This window comes from Falco cherrug, chromosome 3 (assembly GCF_023634085.1).
Source record: "Falco cherrug isolate bFalChe1 chromosome 3, bFalChe1.pri, whole genome shotgun sequence".
Taxonomy (NCBI): Eukaryota; Metazoa; Chordata; class Aves; order Falconiformes; family Falconidae; genus Falco; species Falco cherrug.
Window position 1 is genome coordinate 96,741,887 of NC_073699.1, and position 23,966 is coordinate 96,765,852.

Below are 23,966 nucleotides of genomic sequence, written 5' to 3' on the forward strand. Positions count from 1 at the left end.
CAAAGGTAGTTTGACCTTTTCTCCGAAAACGCATGCAAAATTGTGAAGATTAAGATGTATTTTAAATCAATCTATCACCACTGAAGTGGGCAAGAACAATCTATTGTTACTTCCTTTTTAAGATTTAAAATGCCAGTTCTAAAATTTATGTATTCTTCACTGTTTTCAGTCTGATGACTCCAGGAGTAAGGCACTACTTAGCACAACCAGGAGATGCAAGATCCATCCTTGCAAGAATTAAGTAACATGCCTGATGGTTCCCTTAGCCCTGGTGTTCTGCAACCGAAGCTGCCTTTCCTTTTTGAACAGAGCTATAGTGAAGCCCCGCTAGAGGCAGGTACCTGGCGCAGGGTGTCACCGGCCACTCCATTTCTCTACTGCCTTGCAGGGACCAGCCATTTCCCCGGCCACCAACTCTGGGGAAGCGCAGCGATGACGGTGACAGTTCAAGGCTTTTAGGAAGGACTCTGTTGCTTGTGAAACATGAGGTGCCCCAGTCAGGCTATTAAATCACCAGGCTGCAGCAGCAACAGTAAAATGTGGTGGTTTTTAACTTGCACAGGCTAAAAAAGTGTTCTGTTAGTTGAAAGCTGTTATCTGTGGCTGCAAGGAACCAAGACAAGGAGGCAAAAAGAAAGCAGCCAGGAGGTTCCTTGCTGCCTCAGGAGGAGAGAAAGCAACAGTATTGAAATCCTGATGTCTTCTATCCAGTTATTAGGGCCCTGGGACACGGGGAACAAGCACTCTAAGGGACTGCCTTCCACTCAGGACCCCCGCAGCACCATGCAACGTCAATCAGAGAAGATACTGGGAAGACTCAAATGTGTTGATGCTTGTGTTGATCCTCATCCTTTGATGAGGATTCAGGTCCTGGCATGAGCTGTGTCTCCTGTGGGGTGAAATTGCTGAGCCGATAGGGGCTTTAGGGGAAAGCATGGCACACACGACTGCAACAGCTGCCTGGAGAGCTGTCTGGTCTCAAAGACTGTAAAACCCAAATGCTGTCTGAAGACAAGCAAAACAAAGCTGGCATTAAGCAACTGGGTGAACCAGAACATAGAAAAGGAATTTAGGAAGCCGTGGTTGTAATCCTATTAGGCTCTGGGCTGGATTAGGATAAATGGCTCCTAACTTGGTTACGTAAGGTAGCAGTGAAGTCCATCGCTCCCACAGCCGCTCTGATGGGATTCAAGTCACAGAAGTGTTTTGTCTGAGCAGTTTATTTTCTATCCCAGACTTTCATTTGGTGTGCTGAAGGTAGTCTCTAGCTGAGAGTGAGAAGTGGTGGGTAGGAATGGGAAGGATGGTTTCTCTTATCATCCCAGCCACTTCTGAGAAATCTTTGCATGAGGACAAGCCACCTCCCTGCTGGCCAGTTGTCCTGTATCTCACCCCCACCATCCCCAGGGGCCATGTGTTTCCTGAGCTCTGAAAAGTGGTATCACAGCATACCCTGAAACTATATGGACCTGTTCTTGAGCAGAGTCTCAACATAAGGCATGCTGAGAGGGGTCTGAAGTGTTGGCAGCTGCCCATAGTTAGATGGAGCAGGCAGTGCCTCCAGACCCCGGCCCCGCAGCCTCGGTGCAATGATCAGGAACGGATGCAAACCCAGCTCCAGGGGTGCATGATGCACACAGGAGGTGGGTGGACGGCTGTGGGCTGGCGGTGGGGAGCTGATTAGATACCATTTATCCTGTCAGGATCGCCCTCCAACAGGTTGGAGATCAACTGCGGTACATTGCTGGAAATGTAGGCGGTGTCCACTGGTGGAGTGGGAGGTGGTAGTGGGGCAGATGCCTCCTTGCTACCCGTCACTTTGCACCTGGCTCTGAGTATCATTTTCTATCTCAAGTTTCTAAACCCAGCCATGTGTCCCTGCCAAATACCAAACTGTGTTTTACTCCTCTTCTGCTCCTGTGACCCCCAGACCTTTGGGGTTTTGTGTTTTTGCAGTGAGCAAGACAGTGAGCAGAGGTAAATCTGATGGTACTGGTAGAAATAAAAACTCCAGCCCAGTAGAAATAACTCAAAGTAACCCAAAGTTTATGGCAATTTAGTTGTTTTCCTAGAAGAGGCCTTAGAAAGAGCAAGAGATACTATGTATGGGCTCAGGACCTGTATTGTGTTTGAAGAAACCTGCTCTGCCTACGTCTGGAAATAGTTTTCCTGGGTCTCAGCTGAAGTTTAAATGACTTCTCCACAGAACAAACTGCTGTCTCCCGTGTGCCTGGGAGGGGACTTAGATTGAAGTATAGCATTTGGCTTTGGTTTGCAAAGCAGATCACTTGAAAACGTTTTAAAATACGTAATTCTTACCAACTGATATACAGAAAAGTGACAAATCCTAATAGGATCAATCCCTTCTTCTTTGCTGGGTAACGGTGCGGTGTGGCAAAGATTTCCAGGACAGCAAATGGCAATACAGCCGTGTGCTGAGGAGAAAAGAGAGTCCGTCACTGACCTGTCACAGTGCCTGGCCTTCGGACATTGCTGATCATGAAGCCCAAGAACCTGCCCCTGAGTGTAATCGTATACAGATGTGCAGACTTCATTTTTTTTATAGTGAAGAAGTACCCCTCAGTAACAAGCACCGACATTTTGTTGTTAGTATGCTCTAAGAAGTACTCTAATGAGGTCTGCCTGTAGAATGATCTGCATCACTTTATAATAGGTGAGCTTTCCTTTTACATTTTATAATGCAATAAATTTTTTGGTAATTCCCATTAGAGTACAAAAGATATCGACGTCTATTGTTATGTGTGCTTGAGGATGTCGGAAGCCTCCTCCTTGAACTCATTAAGCAATTGCTGAACTGCCTTCATGTTCTCTTCAAGTCGTTACTGTATTGTATTATATTGTCATTTATTATTTACTCCAGTGCAATTGCGGCATGTTGTACTTCTCTCTGTAAACTGAAAAACATGGTTGTAAACATACAGTGCACATAAGTTAGTGGTGATTCAAGATGATGAAGGAACTTCAAACAAGCTTAGCCAAGAGTTAGTAAAGAGTTAGCGGGCTGGAGAAGCTTTTTGTTCTCCTCTCTTTTTTTTTTTTGTCAGTTTGATTTGTATTAAGTAGCTTCAGTTTCAAGGGCTTTTATGATGGCGACTGTCTGAGCACAGAGGATTTTCAGCACAGTGCAGAAACCTTGGTGGCACTGTTTGGTGGGGAGCTGCCTCCAAGAGTGATGCCCCTCTCCTCTCTGTGGGGAGGCTGGGAGCACTGCGAAAATCCTTCTGGGCTCAGATGTTAAACAGACACTGTGGGGTTCTTGGGACACCTCAACTTGTCAGCTGATTTGTGGCAACTTCAGAAAATAATCTGTTGGGGTGAAATTTCCCCACTAAAAAATTTGTTATTGTCCCCGTGCAAGCAAATGATAGTCTTAAGTAGCAATACCTAGGGCAGAAGGGCTAAACAACACTGGGGAATGACACAGTAAGACCAGTCAATGAGGTGCAACAGGAGAAAATTATAGCAACAACTGTAGCTGACCAGTTGGTAAAATTCCTATTAATTTAGCAAATAGTTTCATGGGTAGATGGGGGAAGAAAGTGGGGGAGGGCAGCAGAGAAAGATAGATAGACTTTTAAATAGAAAAAACCCCACCAAACTAATGATTTTTTTTGGTTTTCCCTGAAGGCACAGCCTGCTGGGTGTATGGTGAGATGTTTCCTCTTGTCCCAAGGGAATGGTTGTAGTACCTTCAATGTACGTATTTGTCAGAAGCTGTGCTGAGTATCTGGTATGAGTATGGTGTCAAAGTTTTATTGCTGTATATTTATAGTACAAATTGCCACAAATACACATGAAATTCTTTAAATGCACATTGAGCTACACACAGCATGCATGAAAACATTCTTTACCTATTTGGCTAAGAGGCAGACATCCGTTTGTGTCTGCTGCTGCCAAGTGACTGCTCACTGGAAGCTACACGTCCTCCCTCAGGCCCCCCAGGAGCTGCTATTCACACCTGGCTGTCCTACTGCCAAAATAACCCTTTCATCTCAGTTATCATTTTTCAGAGAAAAGAGATAGGAAAGTTTTATTTGATGTTCCGGTCCCTCACACTCACAGGCACCAAGATTTTCGTCTGTTCTGTTTCATAAAGATATTCTTCAGCTCTACAGCCTGCTTGGCTGATAGCAGAGCTCTCGTTGTATTAGTACAAGTGATGCCTGGATTCATTTAACCAGAAGAATGTGTTCAGTGCACACAGTTTTCATATATAATCCCTGTAACTTTCTTTTAGTCAGAAATCTATGTGTTAAGCTGCTTTTAGAATGATTAAAAAAGACGTTTATTTTCGACAGGTGGTCAATAGTTTGTCTTTGAATAAAACCAAAATGCCTATGCAAGACAGCAGTGATGGAAACTTGCACTTTGTCCTCATTTCTAGGCTTTAGCCTTTCACGGTGCATTTGTCCATTATGCAAAGCGGATATAAGTCCTGGTTTTCATCTGACATCCAGTGGGCTACAAAATTCCTTTCGGACTCATGAAATGTCCTTGCTAGTCTTTTAATTAATTTAAACACTTTTAACAACTGTAAGCTGGTTGTTCCAGCTGTATTACTGCTGCCCTAGGAGTTACTAGGTGAGATAATCCTGTGTTGAAGTGAACAGTTTTTAGGCAGAGGGGGTTTTTATGCTCAGTTTTCGGGTTTGGGACTTCTTGTTCTCAGAGGAATGCTAAATAAGCACAAGTCAGCAATATGATGCTGCTTAAATAGAAAAGGCGTGTAGTGTACTGGGATGGTATTAACAGGAATATTGTGTGTAAGCAAGACCTGGGAGGTAACGAAGCTGCTCCACCTGAACTGATGAGGTTTTGGCTGGCACTCTGCCTCTGATTTAGGGTACCCCATTTTGACAGGTGCGGATAGTTTGGAGCATGTCCAGAAAAGGACAGCACCAACAGCAAGAAAGTGTGAAGAACAAAGCAGCCCAAAGGCAGACGTAGAAATCAGGACTGAATGCGTTGTTGCGCGTAGAGAGAAAAGGAAAATGAGAGAGGTTTCAAAGGCTTGAGAGGTTGATGCAGTGATAACTGCAATGGGAAAGTTCTCTGCATCCATCGCAGGTAGGACCAAGGGCGATTGGCTCAGTTTTCCTCAAGAGAAACGTAGCTTTATACTGGGAAATATGTAGCACAGACAAGCAGGGAAGTGACCACCTAGGGGAGCTGGGCAAGCCCTTCCCAGGAGAAGCTAGACAAGAAGTTGACTGTGATTCTGCCAAGTGCCCTCTGGGCATCTCTGGCCCAGCCTCAGCTTTCCTCTGAACCAGCTGCCAAGGGCCGTGCAGACTCCAGAGCTGGGGCAAGCACGTGTGTCCAGAAGCAGAGGGTGAAAGCATGCAGAAACGGGGGCTTCCCTCTTGTGACGGGAGCAAGCTATCGTGACTAAGACCACCAGCGTCTCCACGTGTTTAGCCAACTTCTCTTTCTCAGTTCATACATCTCTGTGCTGCCTTACAATATGTGAATCCCTCAGGAAAGGGGAAGAGGGGAGAAAAGCGGAGCTCTGCACCTCATTTACGATTTCTCATTTGCCTCACAGGAGTGAGCAGCACTGCACGGGATGATGATGATGCGGACAGCGTAATAGGGTCACAGGGAGCAACAAGCTGGGGGTGGCGGGGGGGAACTCACGGCTCTAACACACACAGTGGCACTGCAGACGGGAAGCAAACTGGTAGTGGTTGTGAAAGACAGTTGGGAGCTCTTCCCTTTATGCCGTGTTGATTTAGAAAATACCGATTTGCTTAACTAGTCATTTTTTGGTGGGCTTTTCCACTTATGGCAGAGTTTGAGAAAATATTCAGGGGCCCATAAATCAAAGGAGGTTTGAAAGTTATGGAAAAATCTGGAAAAACTGGCTGCTTTTAGAAAGAACCAAAAGTTTAGTGGAAGGGGTAGGTTCAAATTTCTGCTCTGCCTGGTTTACAGAGGCTTGAAGCTAAGCTTCCCACCACCTGGAGGGGTGCTTCCACCTCCAAGAGCAGCGAAAGCAATCAGGCATGGATTTTTGTGAACAGTTTTGTGAACAGTTTTTTAAAGGTCTTGGATCTATCTTGATTTGGAGGAAGGGAAAAAAAATAAAAGAAAGAAATTCATTGTGGCATAGGAAGGCTCCCTTCTTCCCCAGTCCAATGGTGACACTGGTACATGACTAAAGTGTGTGCTGTACACATGATCATATCTTTTAAAAATATTTCGCTATCTATTAATCCAATTTTATTTATTAATAGATTGTTAGCTTATTCCTAGTTAGAAGGAATCACTGTATAAATTAACTAGACGTGTTTTTTGTTGGGCCATTTAAACTTGCCATACAGTTGCCTTCTTGAGACAGATTTGTACAACAGTTCTCAGCTGCTTCATGCACCCCCAGGATGAAATTTGTTTGGTTTAGCATTTTTACTTTGTGGATATAAAGCTTTTTTTTTTTTTTTTCTCCTCCCACCTCCCCCTTTCCTTCTTATGTACACATACACCCCCAGGCCAAATCTGTGGAAAAATCTTCCCTTGCACTTCTGCTGTCCCAAGAGTCTGCTGGTGACTTCATGTATTTCTGCTGAGCCCAGTTTGTCCATTAACGGTAAAATCATGGTGGAATTTCTACCGAATAACCGAGCATGTTTACAAAAGCAGATGCATATTTATACAGCAGACACCAGAGGAATGTGTGGTGCAAAGCCTGCCCTTTGCCTATGACATGCAGTTGGCTTTCCAAATGATTTCCCTCTCACAGCTGATAGACGTTGACTTTGGCAGCATCGTTAGTGATAGACCATATATCATGGTTAATCATATCTGCTGAAAGGCTTTAAAGACTTCTCGTATCTTTCTCAATAAAAAAGATGTATTTTCTCATTCAAGTTATTTTTACCATAGGTCTCTAGTGCGTGCTCGTTAAATATACTTTCAACCCTATTTAGCTGTGCTTTATATCCTTAAACTGACATATGTTTGAAGAGTGAAGTGTTTGTATGGGGCCAAATTAAAATACGAAATTTTGCCTTTTGCTTTAAAGAAAACTTAATAATTAAGCTCAGATTGACACAGATCAAAACATTGGCAAAAATTGCTGGAAACAGTGACTCATTTTTTATTTCAATTAACAGTTTCTCAGTTTCACATATAAACAGTGAAACTGTCAAAAATAATTATCACAGGGAGGAAAAACCTATTTCACTCCAAGGTAAGGAAAACAGGCTAAAACAATAGCTGAGAGTACAGACCAGGCTATCAGTGAACCGAACTGAATCAGACAGGTTTTTTCTTCTCTTGCCAGGAATCCTGTTAAATACTTATTCTTACATTCTTTTAAATATTAACATATTTACTTGTGTAGTAGCCTCTGTTTGTTGAAGAAAGCTTTCAACTTACAGATTTTTTAAGGACAGAAGTATTTGAAATGCCTTTTTGAAAAAAATTTGTACAGTGGAAAGAAGTTATGGGACTTTCAAAATTATCAGAGACATTTTGTTAACGAATTGCACTTATAATCTGAAGTCTGACTCCAAACATTTGATTTAAAAATCCTCTGTGGCTCCTTTTGGCACTTATTATGATTTTTAACTTTAGTTTGGTTTCTTTGCTTTTTTTCTTGACGAACTCAGGTAAATTTGAACTAGTTATAAAACTGCAAAATTGTTTTTGTTGCTCATAAACTCTGGCGTATGAATACAGGGGGAACAAAGTTTCTTAAATGTATGCTGAACTTTATCTGAAATTTTGGCATGTTAACTCATCTCCTGCGGAGAAGGATGAAATTATGACATTCTCCTGCTTCTTTTTGTTTCCTACCCTACGTTGTATGTTTCCCAGGATACGTTTCAGGTTCATGAGTTTAAACTGAGATAAATAGTCCTCTCCGGATATTACTTCCACAGTTTAGTAAGACCATAAGGAATTTTTACTTCCCGTATTTTGAGTAATTTGTCTGTTTATTCAAAGTTTCATCCTCGTTTTGCTGTTGAGAATATAAGTAAAAGCAACTTTCCTGGGGCTGAGGAGACAGGGTTGGGTAGAGTCTGTGTTCAGCTGCAGGCTCCAGCCTAGGCTGAGTTTTAAGCCCATGAATAATCTCCCCAGAGCTGCTGAGATCACTCGTCTGCCTAACGCGTGCGTCGCAGTTTGACCCTGTTTGACTCCAGAGTGAAGGAAATGATGCCTCAGTTGACCATAGCTGTTTGTTTCTAATTCGTCTGCATTTACATATCCTCTGTGTCTGCTTTCCATTAACATGTGAGACTTCAGCAGGGGATTGTTCACAAACAGTTACCACTGGCCAAACTAAACTCCACTGGGCACAGTTGGACACCATCGGGTGCTTTTGAAAAACTGCCCGTGTTTCTCCTTTCAGACAAATTCCCCACAGAGCTTGTGTGCTGGCAGCCACTTGTGGCCAATACTCATGCTTGTATCTTCTCCATCAGTAGGTTACTGCAAAGAAAAAGTAAAAACGCACTTCGGTGCTGTCTTATGAGGCTCGCAAAGCCCACGTTCATCAGTTGACCCTTGAGGTATTCACTCAGTTATTCAGCTCATTGTTGGGAAACGTCCTCTTGTCTATGGAAATTTCCTTGGGTTGGATGCTTTCATAAACGATTACAGCCTGTGTTATCTGAGCATAATAAAACTGAATGGCTTCCTGTCACCATAACCTCTATTTAGTTTTATACTCCTCATAATTTTCTGGATCTCTGTACGCTCTCTCCTTTCATGGCTTCATTTTGGAACAAGTTCCCTCTTTTGATTTATTTTGCTATGATACTGCCTTCATTCAAACGCCTTCTTTAAAATTTCCTTTTGTAATCTGTCCTTACACATTTTTCTTCCTCTCTTAATTTTTATTTTTCAGGGTGGGCGGAGCTTAAGCATTATTGTTCATTTTATGTGCGCAACTAGGACATTGATGTATTTAGTCAAACATATAATTCTCTCTTAGAGTCACTACCTGTCTTTTATATTCCCAGACATCAGTGGATTTTGAAGGAACCACAAATTTGTTTTATGGCTGGAGCAGGAGGCACAAGGAGTCCTGTTACAGAGCAGGTGCGGTGGCAGCAGCCAGGAAGCCATTGCTCGGTTGAAGTCCACCAGCACTCCCCTCCGAACTGTCAGCTACTAACTGCTTCTGCCCTTCTCAGGTCCGTTCATGCTCAGCTGAAAAGGACCGTTGGGGTTTTTTCCCTGCTTTTTCTGAGATGTTTAGGTGGTTTGGAAGCAGTCTTGTGAAAAATGGATGAAACGTCAGACCAGTTGTATGATCAAAGTTAAAAGAGCTTTGGAGATAAGATTGCCTGCATGCACGCATGCATTTTTGGAAATAAGGCCCTGGCTGAATATCCTATTGCTTACTAGCAAATGTTTTGTCTCTGTGTCAATGCCAGCATTTTAATTGCATTTCTCCCTGACATTAGATACGTAGTCTAAGAAACTGATGTTGCACTGCAGCTGGAAGCTGACCTGAGACTGAAGTGACACATCCTTTGCTGTGGAATATTTGTCTCCAGCTGTTCCTTCGTGGGATGGGTTACAGAGACTGCACCTGTGCACACCGGGGTAGCAGCAGCCCGGGAGGAATCCCTGCCATAACATTTCTCTGTGAAACACATACTTTCTCCCTGAGGAAATGGGCTTATGTCAACAGAAATGGAAACTTCAAAAAAAATAGATATGTAGCGCTGGGAAAAGCTAAGCATCTTTGCTCTTAGATGTGTGGGGTGATTAATTTCATGTGCCATATCCCTCACACACACATTCTTCTTCTTTGCCAAAAGCTGAATGTAATTGGAAGCCTATGGATGTCCATGGTTGCCAGACAGCTTAAAATTGAGATGCTGTGAAATGCAAACAAATGGAAATGTTTCTCTTTTGTGTAAATCTGCAAGAATTATTAGGCATTAAATACCAATTGCAAGGAGACTCGTTTAGGATGGTCAAAGATGAGCCTGAGCTGGTTCTTGTGTACACTCCTGGAGCAGGAGTCCAGTTAGAGTGGCTTGGACAAGTGGGTTCTGCTCCACACACTGATTTTGCACCCCCTTGTTAGTTAGTGCTGCGGCAGCTTCCTAAAATAGCGGTAGATAGATATAATCCTTCACATAGATGCCCTCACAACAGAGCGAGAGTAATTTGTATTCATATAACTGGTTTTCTTTTCCAGAAGTAAAGCATACTGATCCAAAATAACATTTCTGTTGATGTAGTTGTGTCCACACCGGGAAAGGAGTGGTTTAGCTTGGTGGGCAGAGCCTGAGCAGCTTGTAGATACCAAGGAGCTCCAAGATGAGAGGGAACATGGTGAGTCTTGCCAGTATTCTCACTGCCAGGGCATCGGTGGCTTGCTTCAGTGAAGGTAAATTACTTGTGTGCACCCAGCTTGTTCTTCCACTCCCTTACATTTTCTTTTTACATTCAGATACTGCTTGGCTACCTTGGGGCAAAGCGCAAAGGAGCTTGAGAGGCTCAGGCCCTGTGGGGTCTGTTGTCATCTTTGCTGAAAGTCTGCCAGGTAAGTAATTTTTCTTCTGTGCTTCCATTTACCATCCCTCCTCCTTTATTCTTAGTTATTTAGCTTACAAGGTCTGCAGAACATGCATGGCTCACAACTGTATGTCAGTAAAGTGCCCAGGACACTAAAATGCTGATTTTTGGAAAGCAGGGAGGGCAAGACGGTTACAGAATAAATTAGGAGAAGAGATGGCTAAACTAAACTCAGCTGCAGCCTGAAAATAAAGAAAATTGTGCTTTTTACAAGAACATTTGTGTTTTACAACAGCAGTGCCTTACAGGCTGAAAAGATAAACCTCCTTTACAAAAAGGCAATTGTACCATTACCATTTTTGTGAACACATCTGGTCAATGTTGGTGCGTATCTGATATTTTCTTATAGATTAATATGGGTTTGAGTGATCTCTTCTGACCCACCACTGTCCTTTTTTGTTTAGCGTTCAATTCTGTCAGCCCCTTCAAAATGTAGTGTTCCTGTATACTGCCATTAAGTTGAATAATACATGCATATGATTTAATCCAAGCTGTCTCCAGCAGTCAGTCGCCTTCTGGAGAGTATCCAGATGTTGCTTGAAAAGAGATGGCTGGGAAAGAAATAAACAAATTCACTTGAGGAATTGGCCAGTGTATCTTCTGTCTCAGCCGTCTTCCACTTCGAAAATCTTGTTCAAGTAAGATAATTGTGCTTGAGACATAAGTAGGGGCACTTTTTTCATCCATAAAGCTCAAAGCTTTATATCAAGATGGAAAAACATAATTATCCCAGGCAGAGATAAGTGGAAATTGAGCTGCAGCCCTTGGGTTAAACTCAGAAGGCAAAGAGAGAAACCCAGGCAGTCCAAAATATTTGGCCTCCTTCAAATATGAGCAAGAGTCCTTTCTGCATTAGCCATCCTTTGTGCAAAACAGAAAACGTTTCTGCTCAGAATGTAAAAAAATTGTAACGCTCTCTGTATGACTCTGGGCTACCAGGTGGGCAACGACACTTTCCCACTGTAAGAGCAGTAAATGTGAGAAAAATAAATGGCTAGTTCAGTTTTTGCAAGGAAGGTGCTGCAGCATCACCACGAACTCAAGGAGCTTGGTATTCTTGAAGTGTTTTTGCATGCCTATTTTTTAGGTTTGCTCTTCAGTTACATAACAACATATGCTTTCCTTATTTACAACTTTAAAATAGACCGAGAAAAAAAAAATACTCCCACTGCAAATAATATGGCACTGACATCTACTACTGATACGCCAATGTCTTTTTCCACCAAAGCCAGCTAGATGCTGCCTCAATCTGCCATGAAATGTCTGTAATCTCAGAGCCATAAAGTGTAGCAACGTGCAAGGAAACGAACGCAAAAAGTGTCTGCTTGGCAATCAGAACTTGGAGATTGTCCCTTAAAGTGTCAGTAGCTGCCTGGATCTTCTTAGTGTTCCCAGTAGATATTCTGGGTTGGATAAAAGAAATGCCTCAGATAAGCCTGAAGGCACCTGTTGGAAGGTGTCCCAAGTCGTGGGGGTCATCAAGAGCGAGCATCAGTCTGTGCTGGTGGCAGATGTTTTATGCTCAGTAGTAACTGGGAGGAAAATTTCCCACCCAGGGTCTGTAAAGCATGAGATGTCTGCAGTGTATTAAGAGCTTTAGAAATAAAGTACTAGATTGTGATAGAGATTTGCTTTCTGTGAAGTTTGTCTCTCGTCAAAATAATTTTGAAGAATTGTTTTCTTTTTTTAACACCTGTTTTTGACATTTCTGAAAAGGAAAAGCTTTTTGTTGTTGTCAGAATGACTCTGTTATGAAATGTAGGTGTAGGTAGGGTAAGAAAGAACTTATAACGAGCGCGTTTGACGGATTTCTGCAAAGCGTTTCTGCACATGAAATAAAAACGTACATCCTAGCACCTCTCAACCTTCCCATGTCATAAACAAATGTGGAAATGGAAAGGGCAAATTCTCAGCTGTGTGCCGGGATTAAACCAAGCAGCAAAGCCCATCTCCTCTCAGCTGCACCCTGTGCCTCCCCTTCCCCACCACCTCCACTACCGTGAACATTTTAAACTTCAACCAGTCATCCACACCAGGTCCCAGACCTGAAACCAGTGTGATGCTGAGGACACAAGGAATCTTTCCTTTTGGTGGCCGATGGTTTTGAGAGAGAGCGGTGCCCATTTGCATCCATGCCGAGGTTTGGGCAGCGACGTAAAGGCCCTGGTGGAGATGAATTGGTGGGCAGAGAGCAGGTGATGAGGTTAAAAGTGCACGACGGCTGCAGCTTATCGCTCGGGTATCAGCAATGCGGACATGCCTATGTGTGTTTGGATTCCGGGCACACGTATCTGGATACGCCTGTGTAAATGAAGTGGCTGCTCAAAACCTTTACCAAGTGTCCTCAGCCAGAAACCCCGAAGCCTCCTGCATTTACCTTCAACATGCATCGGGGACTGCTGCAGCGGGCTGCAAAGCATTGTACTTAAGAAATGGAGGCTGGAGAGAAGTGAGCCTTCTATGCGATTATTTCATACTTTTTGGCTTCTCTGATTCAGTCTAGCGCTGAACCTCTCCCTTCTCTCCCCCTTCCCATTAGCCCCACGAGGCCTCCCTGACCTTACAATCCACCCACGGTTTCCATGTTACTGTCAGGCTCCTTACACTTGACTGATGAGAAATATGTGATTATTCAACACATCATAAAAACGGCCAGAGCAAATGAAGGAGAAATCTGGAAAGTATTTATAGAAAATCTGTAAACAATCATTGCAATTCAGCTATTCAAAGCTGTGCACACATTAGCTTATTAGCTGTAGAGCTGTCAGATGTTCTTTGGTTCTTTCACCTTTTAAAAAAATTAAGAACTGCTTTGTTATACTCCCAGCCATTTTGTATTTCATAGACCTCTGTTTGCAGAAATTTATTTTTTGAGCTACAGTAAGTGAGGTTTGGGGTTTGTTGGGGGTTTTTTTTGGTGGTTTTTTTTTTGGTTATGACTACACATCACCTCATTGACTTTAGAGGCTTGACAAGCACTGATTCACTGACATTCCTTGTGTGCTAAAAGGCTTCTTGAGGTGGCTTCAAGCACATGCAGCTGTTTGCTGCGTACAGCTCAGCATCAGATTCAGGTAAGTAGGAAGGAGCAGGTGAGAAAGAAGCCGTGAAACTCTTCTGGAAAGGGACACAATGCAATGGTGGGACACGCGTTGCAAATTCTCTCTTCTCTGCAAGAGGCAGGGGTGTTTCTTACTCACCATAGCATGGTTTAACCAGATTGGGATGACTCCATCAAGGCTTTTGGGGTAAACCAGCTCCCGATTGTAGGTATATAGTGTCCAAAAGGATATAGACACAAACTGGAACCAAAACACACAGTGAAAGAAATTTCAGATTTGGCTAATGCTTTCATTTCTGGGAAGGCAAAACATCTCCTACATGAAGAACGGTGATATTGCCAAACTCACGCATCTCACGTTACAATATAAAGAAAGGAATTTACTCTGAGGTGCAGTGTTCTGTGTTGATACTGCGAGAAAAACCTCCTTTATAAACTGCCAACACTGACACTTTCTGTGGAATACTAGATTAGCTTTAAACTTTTTTTTTTCTTCCTTTGCAGATGGGATCTTTTGATGGTCCAGAAGTTCTGCTCAAGGGGTTGGCTGTCAAGCCACGGTGTTTGTTATGCTCAGTAACAAAGTAAAAACAGATCTTGGTAGGCCCGTTCACATAAAACTTACCCTTACCGTCACAATTCATAAGCCTAATTCCTAAACTGCAGGTGCAAGCTGCACTGTGGGCACCCATTTTTCTCCCAACAGAGGAGGATTTGCAGTGGGAGAACTTAACTGGAGGAAATGAATCCTGGTATTGGTTACCGATACCTGGAAGCTTATTTGCACATTTCTGGCCTGGCTTTGAGCACACTTTGTGCTTGGAGTTGGAAATCAGGGGCGTGAGATGCTGGAAGAATGAGACTGCCCTGTGCCTCTGTCCTGCGGGCACAGTGAGGATGCCTGGGGCAGGGGGATATGACAGCAGCATCATGAATACTGCTGTGCAGGGAAGATAAATCAGCCAGTCTCTCTGTCTCCATCCCTGGCAGGATTTTTTTAGTAAGCCAGCTGGCTGAGCTGCTCATGGACTAAAATTAAGCAGCCCTTTGGGGTTCAGAGGTGGCTGCAGGCTTCGCTTATGCAGAGAGGTACCTACATGTATAAGTAGCCCATCAGTTCCCATCCAAGCCTCAGCACCAGATAAACAGCATTTTGATAAACAGCATTGTCAGTGAGGGAGTAAGTGATCTGTGATGAACCTGACATAGGCTGTGCCTATAATTGTCCTGTGAATCTGCTTCTCTCCAGTGCTTATTTAAAGCCACCCTGGAGTCAGAGAAGGAGGTGTGCGATTTTGCTGCCTCTTAGGTACTCTCTCATGTCCTCCTGTCCATGCTGCCCTTTAGAGAAGCCCTAAATCAATAAATCAGTAAATCCACAGCTATTTGAACTGTGAGATTAACGGGGAGGTTGCATCTCGTTCACCCTTTGGGGTCACGCTGTGTTCGCTCGGGGACAGCCACCCTGAAGCCTGTGCAAGAGGCTTTGCGTTCAACCATGACAGGCTTCAGCACTGTTTCTTCTTCTAAACGGTCCAAATCCATTTTCCAATGGTGAAAGAAAGCCCGCAGTTGTTATCTATTTTGGACATGTGCATGTTATGCTATACACCCCTAATCATTTATGCAAACATTATTTTTACAGAGGTTACTTACTGTGGATGTTGGGAAAGCCAGGACACTGAAAAGAAGGTCTCTGCTGGAAATTACGCACTTAGCACATCGCAGTTTCTTAATTAGTCTCAACACATCAGCCAGGAAGGACACCCCATAGAAGGCAGCCTGCAAAACCTAAAGTAATTACACCTAATGAGGGAAACTCATCCAGCTTTCATTAACACGTTCCTCAATGAACTCTGTTCTTGCTCTTCAGGGAGCCGTTTTGTTCGTGAGCTGCAAGCCCACGTGAGGGAAATAGCTGTTGGCTAAATCTTTTTTACTGTGACTGAATAAATAAAGTTGTTCAGCAGATAACTTTAACAGTATCTCATTTAACAGACTAAACAAGAGATGTGTGATGTGATTCAGATGGGAGAGGTGGAAGAACATGTTGAAAGCCAGCTCCTTCACACTTCCTATGTTAATTGTTGGGTTCAGTGTATATTGAGCAGGAGCAAACAAAATACGCCAGGAAATGTTTCCTGTAAAGCAATTGCTAGATAGTGTCTCCCACCATTTACCCAACACGAGGTCTGCTTTCCGGGGACTCGCGCTGCAGCTGATCTCAGCGTTGAGCAGCTCAAAATGTTTAAATGTGAGAATTAGATGTAGAAGTGCTCAAAAACGGACCCTCTTCTGCTGAACTCCAGGGGGTTCAGGAAAGGATTTCAAGTGCTTAGAAGCAGAGATCCAGACTTCGCTAAGTAAAACTGAGAAAGTTAAACCATTTATAGTTGGAGTCGGGGGGGTGGCTTGTGGTGGTTTTGGTGTTTGGGCTTTGTTTTTTTTTTTTCTGACTTCAAATCATTTACAGGCAATGAGGGTGGGGTTGTTTGGGGAGAGTGCTAGGAGGATTTGGTAAAGAATTAGGTATGTGCACAGTGACAAAACAGAATTCCGCAAATTGTGTATGAAATTGTCACAGTACTGTGGCTCAAGCCAGTGTTGCTTTTCTGATTACTTCATTTTCTCTTCTAATGCTACACAGCGGTTCAAGCTGAACCCAATTTGTCAGGCACACAAAGGCAAAACCCTACAGAAAAGTACTTCTCCCGCGGGCTCCCTTGCATTCAGCACTGAGTCTAGTTCGGTTCTGTTAACTCAGGAGGTGGCCTCTGCTTTTTCAGGCTGGGTTGTCCCGGCGTGATGCAATATTGGAAGTGCAGCCTACTGCAAGCACTGGACCAGCTAGTGATGCTTAAACGGAAAGAGGCTCTGCTACAGCTTTCAGGGTGAGATCTCTTTTGCCATGATCTTACTCTGAATCAGATATTTATGTAGAGCAAAGTGTCTGAAATTGTGGCTGGTTACTTCATCAGTTTCTGAAGGAGCCGAGAAGGGTGGTGCTTGGGAGGGGACAGAATTAGTGCAATGCTTTTTCATCAGAAATTCCTTTATTATCAAAACATCTGAGGGAAGGAAGGGACTACGATTTTGCCGTGCCCATTTGTTACACAAGGGTTTCTACAAGCTTTAGTTTGCAGAGACTGAGTCTTCCTGGGGATCAAAACGACAGTAGTTTGCATTTGACCAAAGCATCCTTGCAGTTATCTGTAAGCCTCCCCATCCATTATGTGGCTTCCCAGCAAAGAGAAAAGATACATCCTTCCTCGCCTATCCTTTCCACAGTCCAGGTGGTCGCCATAGTAGACTGCAGCCAGGTGCCACCGGTGGAGTGTCCCCCCTGCCTGCACAGACCCACAGCGGTGGAGGCAGGGACGTGCTGCCGCAGGCTGGGTAACTGGCCCGGGGTCACCCAGCGGGAGGTATCGGAGGTCGTGCATCACCCAGGTCAGCTGCAAAGCCCCATGTTTCCTTCCAAAAGCATGGGGTGAACAGCCACATTTTTACATAAAACCCCCCAAGCAGCTTCATCAGAACCCACATATGGTTTGGGTCAATTCTGAGGCACCCAAACCAGCTCTTTTAAATGTGGTTTTTTTCTCCCTCTCTCCCCATTACCACAATTAGCGTCTGTAACTGCAGGCACACTTTTGGTCAGTAGAGATTCAGCCCTCCAAGTCACGGGGTCTCTTTCAGAAAAGCCTGTACCGGGGCGCAGCACCTAGACCCAAACACACGTTCAACCCAAACATCTGTCCCAGCCCTTGGCCTCGCCAGGCCACCAGACTCAAGTCCCCGAAGCGCTAAGAAAAGCCTGGTTACAAACAGAAGCTCTTGTTACACCCTGTAGAGTCAGCAGTAACTTTCCATAAAAAGCATGAAAAATGAACGTGAGGGTGGTGACAGTCTGGTGACACATGGTGACTAATTGCCAATAAAGCAATTAGGGAGAGGCCTGGTTCCCAGAGGATGGGGCTATTATTATCTTGTTCATGGTCAGCCTTACATTAATCATGGGACAGGGAGAGGCTGCTTCCCGCTCCCCCCCCCCCCCAAAAAAAAAAAAAAATTAACTAAAACAAACATTTCTGAAAAGAAACAGTCCCAAAACAGCCACATTCTCAGCCTGGTAAATATTCTGTCAGATGCAGGGGAGGACAATATTATCTTCCGTGTGGAAAATGCTTATCTGAATGCATAACCTGACCCGTTTCTCTGGCTGAACGTTGAGAAGAACAACTCCTGAAGAAGTTTAAACTCAGTCTCAGACCAGGTTTTGCACTGCTTGTGCAACTGTCACCTCAGGTTCAAAGGGTTTTCAGTCAGTTTGTGATCATCTTGTATTTCCAGGAGCAATGGAAGAATATACAAGTCATTCCCAAGCCAAAACCTGAACCTAGCTAGAACCGTCCCTAGTAACGCTCAGTCTGGCAGGGTCCACCACAAGTAGAGTTGAGTCAGAGCTCCAAACCCGTGCTTTTCCAGGCTTATTCCTATAGGAAAGGTGCATCCAAATATCAGCCCTTCACTAATGGGAAATTATTGATATTAAAAAAAAAAAAAAAAAAGTTGACAGGAAAACATCAGATTATTCCAGATGTCCTGTGAATTTCCCAAACAGCAGTGTTGGTGCTCACAAATCCATTGTGACCGCTCATGGAACATAAATCCGCTGGCTGTAAATAAAGAAGATTCCCTAATGTATTCCCACACGAACAGAAGGAAGACTGGAAGCGTTCAGAAAGCTAACGATTAACCCAAAGAGGAGAATATGGATGTGATTATCCCTGTTGGAGGGATGCTGCTTTCCCCTCTAGACCCCGCGGAGCCCCATGGCGCTGGGTGCTGTAGAAATGCTTAATTTGGCCAGATTGATTTTCCAAACTGAGCGTCGTAGTGACAAAGACAAACCTTAATTTTTATCTGCTGCAGTGATCAAAAGGGTGTTTCTGTTTAACTAACCTGACATGATTTACTTTCGCATATAAGATCTGGCCATATGTGTATATTGAAATCTCCAACTAGTACAAATAAATTGGGCTCCAAGCTCTGCCCTTGAGGGGGGATAAATCCAATATTCTGATATCCAATATTCAACTATTAGACATAACAGTCAACATTTAGTGTGGAGACACATCCATTCACATGATAGAGACCTGGAAAATATGTATAGTAAATACTGTGTCTATTTTGAAATACAAAACATCTTTCAGGAGAGATGAAAAGTATTTCAATTATGAGAGACAAGAGCGTAAGGAATAAAATGGGGCAGGAATGCAATTAATAGTTTTTAAAGGTGCAGCGTGCTCATTATGCAATGATGTACTAGTAGATTTACAGCAGTGAGCAGATTTTTATGAGCTCATATTTCAGGCGATGAATGATTCAGCTTGTACTCTTTTGTGTCACGGACAAATGAATACAAAATTGTTTTTATCTCTCATTTCTGCTTGTTCAATAATCGGTCAATGAACTCCTTTGATACCAAACCCACTTATCCTTTTTTTTTTTTTTTTTTTTTTTTTTACTACACTACAAAAATATTTCCTTTCTGAATCTTGATTGCTATGATCATTAACTAGATAAATGAATCTGGAGTAACGTCAGAGCTTAGCTCTCTTGGGAGAGCCACATGACTAGCAAGGAATTGAATGAGGTGCTAAAAGAGGGTCATATCTAGAAGAAATTCTTCCAGCATCCCTCCAGCAGAGCTAGGAGTCAGGCTGCATTTCCATCCCCGGTAAATGTCATGTTTCCCAGTATTTCCATTTCAGATCAGAGTGAGCTGGCCACAGCAGCTTTCCACAGAAGGAAATTTTTAAATGCAATTCCAAAGAGCTAAGAGGAATTGGGGGGGGGGGGGGCGGGGGAAATTTCCAAGCGAATCAGCCAGCTGGTGCCAGAAGCCAGGCACTGGCAGTCTGGCAGGAGACAAGCAGAAAAGCTGGACAAGGGCTCTGCCTGCTGGCCCCGGGGAAGCCTCCAAGGCACAGCCTGGCCGATCCACTAAACCAGCAGAGCCCAGTGGGAAGCTTTTGCCTGCTCTTCTCTGGGATGGTACCTCCTGGCATCCCAAGATCTTTCTTGGGCCTACTTTCAAAGGCTTAGAAATGTAACACGTTGGGTGTGCACCTGATGGACCTCTGTGGCTGACAGCCACCTCTTGTTCCTTGATGGACTTCAGCAGTGATGGGGAGTGGTTTAATGCCAAACCATAGGACAACTCTTCTAGGCCCTGTGTCCCACAGGGAGCCCTTCTCAACCTCTTCCTCTCTTATGCAGCAGCTGAGGAACCTTTTTTCCACCTGGAGATACTGACAAGCACCGTCCAGATCAACGGGAGAAATGGGGATGAGGGCATGTATCTCCCTGGACCCCTTTCCATGTTGGTAATCCTTTCCTGAAAAAACCCACATCTCTGTAGAAGGACTGCCAGCCTTAAAGGAGTAATTCTGCAGACCCTGGCCCCCATTGCCACATTTTCTGCGTGACAGATAGGCCATACCTTCAGCCCAAACCATCTCCCCTCTGGCTGACAGCTCCATCTCATCCGTCCCATCCAGTCAGGATCAGATCAGTATGTGGTTAAAAGATGGGAGACAGAACTGGAGAAGTGGAGCAAGGGCCCCCGCCCACGGAGATTTAATGAGACCTGAGCTGTTCAGCAGATCCATAAATGAGCTGGGGAAGGGAGCAAACACCGAGGGTAAAGCTTTGTAAATCTTTTTTCTTTTTTCTTTTTTTTTTTTAATTCCTTTTTGCTGTCAAAGCGAAGCCTGACTGCAAAATTGTCAAAAAATCTGAGGATACTGAGTGCCTGAAAGATCAAATAGCAGGCAAAAATCAGTGTTGGTAAATGCAACGTAATGTATTCTAAAACAAAAACAAAACACAAAAACAAAACCAAAAAACCCCAAGCAACTTCAATTATATATTTTTCAACAGTGGCTTCTAAATTCAGAAAAGAAATGTTGGACTCACTGTGGATAGCTTTCTCAAATTGCCAGCTCCTTGCTCACCAGTAATCAAAAAAGACAAATAGTTAAGAATTGTTAAAAAGAAATAAACAACAGACAAGGAAACACCGTTAGGCCACTGTACAAATCCATGCTGCGCTCACAGCTCAGCGCTGCCGCTTGCCCTAGTTACCCCTTCCTGAAACCAGAAAACCGACTGCAAAGGGCAACTAGGATGCTCTAATGAAAGAAGCATCCCTTTGTGAGGAGAGATGAAAAACGCTCGGACTTCCAGCTTGCAGAAAAGAATAACCAAGGGGAAAAACCTGGTAGAGGTCTCTAATGAGCGACAAAGGAAAAGTGAACAGGGACAGGCGATTAAATTGTAATGCAGAAGTAAAGAGGCATCTGATTCAGTTGTCAGGAAGCAGGTTTACACCAACGAAACGAACTGCTCTTTCACACAAGGCACGCTTGCCCTGTGCTACTCATTGCCGTGGGTAAGGAAGGTACCAGAAGTATAAACAGGCGTGTTTTTCCTTTGGATGGATGAAGGGAAGGTTTTGAGTAGGTATTAGCTACCTTGGCCTCAATTTATTTCCTGGCGGGGTATGTCAGTATGGCAGCGTGAGGGTGGAGCCATGGGAGCTTCATTTGATGCTTACACGTCCTCTTGTCTTGTACAGTCTTCCCCTGATCATCTGCTGCTGGTCACTAAGGGAAGCTGGATGATAATTTCGACAAGTATTTCTGCATCCCCAGATACTAAGAGATGGGTCTCTTGCTTTCTCCTCTGGATCTCGTGCTGTAGAGCTGTGTCATACACTGGGTGATAGAACTCATAATGGTGCCAAGGGGTGGGGTGGAGATGCGGTTTTGCCTGTTACTTTAATGAGGCCAGCTTTCCCCCAAAAACCAAGGAGAGAAGCTAGGCACACAGTCCTTTTCCTGGGACTCGGCTGGTGGTGTTTTAGTCTACTAACATATGTCCCAGCCAGATGAACTGAATATCCTTAAGGCTGTTGAATCCTGCCCATTTTATCGCTGGCATTTCAGAGAAATTAATTTTTAATGCATCACAAAAAGCCTAGAAGTACTGATACAAAGACAACGTAGCAACAAACCATACATACGCCATCCTGACTGCAGTGATATACGTGCCTTCATCCTTCCACAGCTGGCTTGGCCGCTGAGAAGGACACTGTGGATCCCCGAAGCCCAGGCTGTTGTAGCCACCTCACGTGCCATTCACCGCCTTTTGGTTGCAAATATTTCACAGAGTCACAGAATGGTTGAGGTTGGAAGGGACCCAAATTTCCCAAACCCCTGAGGGTCTCCAAAGGCCCCACTTGGAGCTGGGGAACCTTTGAGCTTCCATTGAACTCCACCATGGGAAATCTCCTTCTGAAGAATAAAAGTAGAGATGAACATACCCCAGGCCAGACCTCCCACTGATACTTGAGTTCTGATGGTCACAAAGAATGGACGAAAGGCTATGGAGGTCCCTGTGGCCATCCTTCAGACTAGCAAGTGTCCCTGAAATTTTCCCCTTGTAGGAACCCTCTCCACACTCCCAGTCCTGCCACCCCACTGCCACTGCTGCCACGAGTCACCAACGAACTGCTTGGGCTGTGAGCAAGCCTTCCCCCCCCAGGGTATCTATCTCACGTGCTTTCGTTTGGATTTCTATCTGGTGAAATGTTAGCATATTTAGGAGAAGCAGAACACATTACGGTCTATTTTTTTCTATATACTTTTATGAAATGCAGCAAGCAGTTGATAACACTGTTAAAACACGTGAGATAATGTCACAAGCACCTCTCTCCACAGGCTGGAATTTCTTTCTCATGCTTTCAACCGATTGCCAAACTAAGCATGTACTCCAAGCGGCTAAATTAACACCATCCCATGCTTTGTTTTACCTTTTCTGTCTTTTACAGGACATAAAAACCTATTAAAAAAAAATGAAGTAAAACTCCAAGCAGCATCATAATGTGTATTGAATTAAGGGTTAGATAACATGCATCAAACTTGCACGTGTGCTGGCTGGACATACGCTAGCTTTCTGCCCCTCTCCTCACTGAGGGCTTGTCTCTTTTACAAGGAGGCAGCTAGCTCTGGAGTACTTTCTGAAAGCCAAGCAGCTTGCCAGCCAATATTCTTTCTGCATAAAACCTGTGAATACATTTCACAGCACAAGCATGGATCCCTACTTAGTTTCCTGTGGGGTATAAACCGTTAAAGGAAGCAGTTTAACAGCAGCAAATCTACCAGCTGCATATGTCTTGAGGCACAGATGGCAGCCAAACAAATAGACATATTGGTATCACTGTACAACACGGTTTGCTTACCAGATTGAGGACTGTCAAATATTTCCACTGCCCACCGTAAAGGAACACTTCAGATGGCCGCTCTTCTGTTCTGATGTGTGCAATGGAATAGGCAATGAAAAAATACCAGACAAAAGCAAAGCAATGGTACGTTGCAAGGGTAGAGATTTCCATGTTTCAGCTAAAAGCAAGTGATAATCGGTCCAAAAGCAGATTTTCTCTTAAGGTCCTTGGTCACTGTGCATGGGAAATGGCAGGGCAGGAGGGTTTGCTGCAGAGCAAGCTCGGGACACGTTGCCACTTTGCTCTCGTCAACGGGAATAATCGCAAGGCTGTGAACTTTGCTTCGATTTGTTTCCCTTTTCCCTGTACAGATGGGCTCTCTGTGTGTGTGTGAGAAGAATAGGCTTATTCCTCAGATTTAAATGCCTCAAGATTAGCAAAGATTAGTTGCAGAGTTACATAAGTTTTTGAGTGGATTTTTTTTTTCCTCCCCGCCAAAAGTGGGGGAAGCTTTGCTGCTGATTTTGTGTAACGGGCTGTCATGCATCGGATAGCGAGTGAAAACAAGCGGCATTTTCCTCGCTCCTAGCTGTGGGTGCAGCCGTGCCTCCAGCTCAGCTTGGGGAGCCTCTGTGACTGTGTTTTTTCCTTGTTCCAAAGGAAGAAGTGGGAAACACAGTGGTCTGTGAAAGGAAAAAAAAAAAAAAAAAAAAAAAAAAAGAGTTGATTTGTTGATAGGCTACGGAGGTGGCAGGGAAGCTGAGAGGATTCGTAGGCAAAAGTCCTGGGGGTTGAAAATCACTGCGAGCGTTGACACTTTTGCATGGGAAGAGGCTTGGCTGCCTTCACGCTGCTCCATGCAGCCATCCATCACAGCCGCGCGTGGCAGGTTGGCCAAGCCCCGAGTCGCTCCAAAGCTCCAGCTCTGGCAGGGATGGAGGTTCAGGGCAAAGGCCTGGGAGCTAAGCACTGAGCAGGGCATCTCACCTGCCTGCTTCTTTACCTGCTGCCCTTCACCGCCAGAGCCCCTCTTCCCTGGCATGACATTGC

The 23,966-nt window shown here is 44.2% G+C and overlaps 1 protein-coding gene and 1 long non-coding RNA gene across 2 annotated transcripts in view; one reads left to right on the forward strand and one right to left on the reverse strand.

Moving 5' to 3' along the window:
• Nucleotides 1-15,598, forward strand: part of LOC114014708 (uncharacterized) — a 28,212-nt gene extending 12,614 nt beyond the window's left edge. Inside the window, exons 5-9 of the long non-coding RNA XR_008731298.1 lie at nt 3,649-9,164; nt 9,438-10,320; nt 10,439-10,531; nt 13,528-13,637; nt 14,129-15,598. This is a non-coding gene — a long non-coding RNA (uncharacterized LOC114014708). The remainder of the gene's footprint in view (nt 1-3,648; nt 9,165-9,437; nt 10,321-10,438; nt 10,532-13,527; nt 13,638-14,128) is intronic.
• The window catches only part of ADTRP (androgen dependent TFPI regulating protein), a 33,239-nt gene extending 9,695 nt beyond the window's left edge, over nt 1-23,544 (reverse strand). The window contains exons 1-4 of the mRNA XM_005434898.3: nt 22,935-23,544; nt 15,281-15,415; nt 13,764-13,865; nt 2,320-2,435 (exon numbers count right to left, since the gene is read on the reverse strand). Coding sequence (XP_005434955.1) covers nt 2,320-2,435; nt 13,764-13,865; nt 15,281-15,415; nt 22,935-23,087 — 506 coding nt within the window. The 5' untranslated portion in view covers nt 23,088-23,544. The remainder of the gene's footprint in view (nt 1-2,319; nt 2,436-13,763; nt 13,866-15,280; nt 15,416-22,934) is intronic.
• Nucleotides 23,545-23,966: the final 422 nt, after the last annotated feature.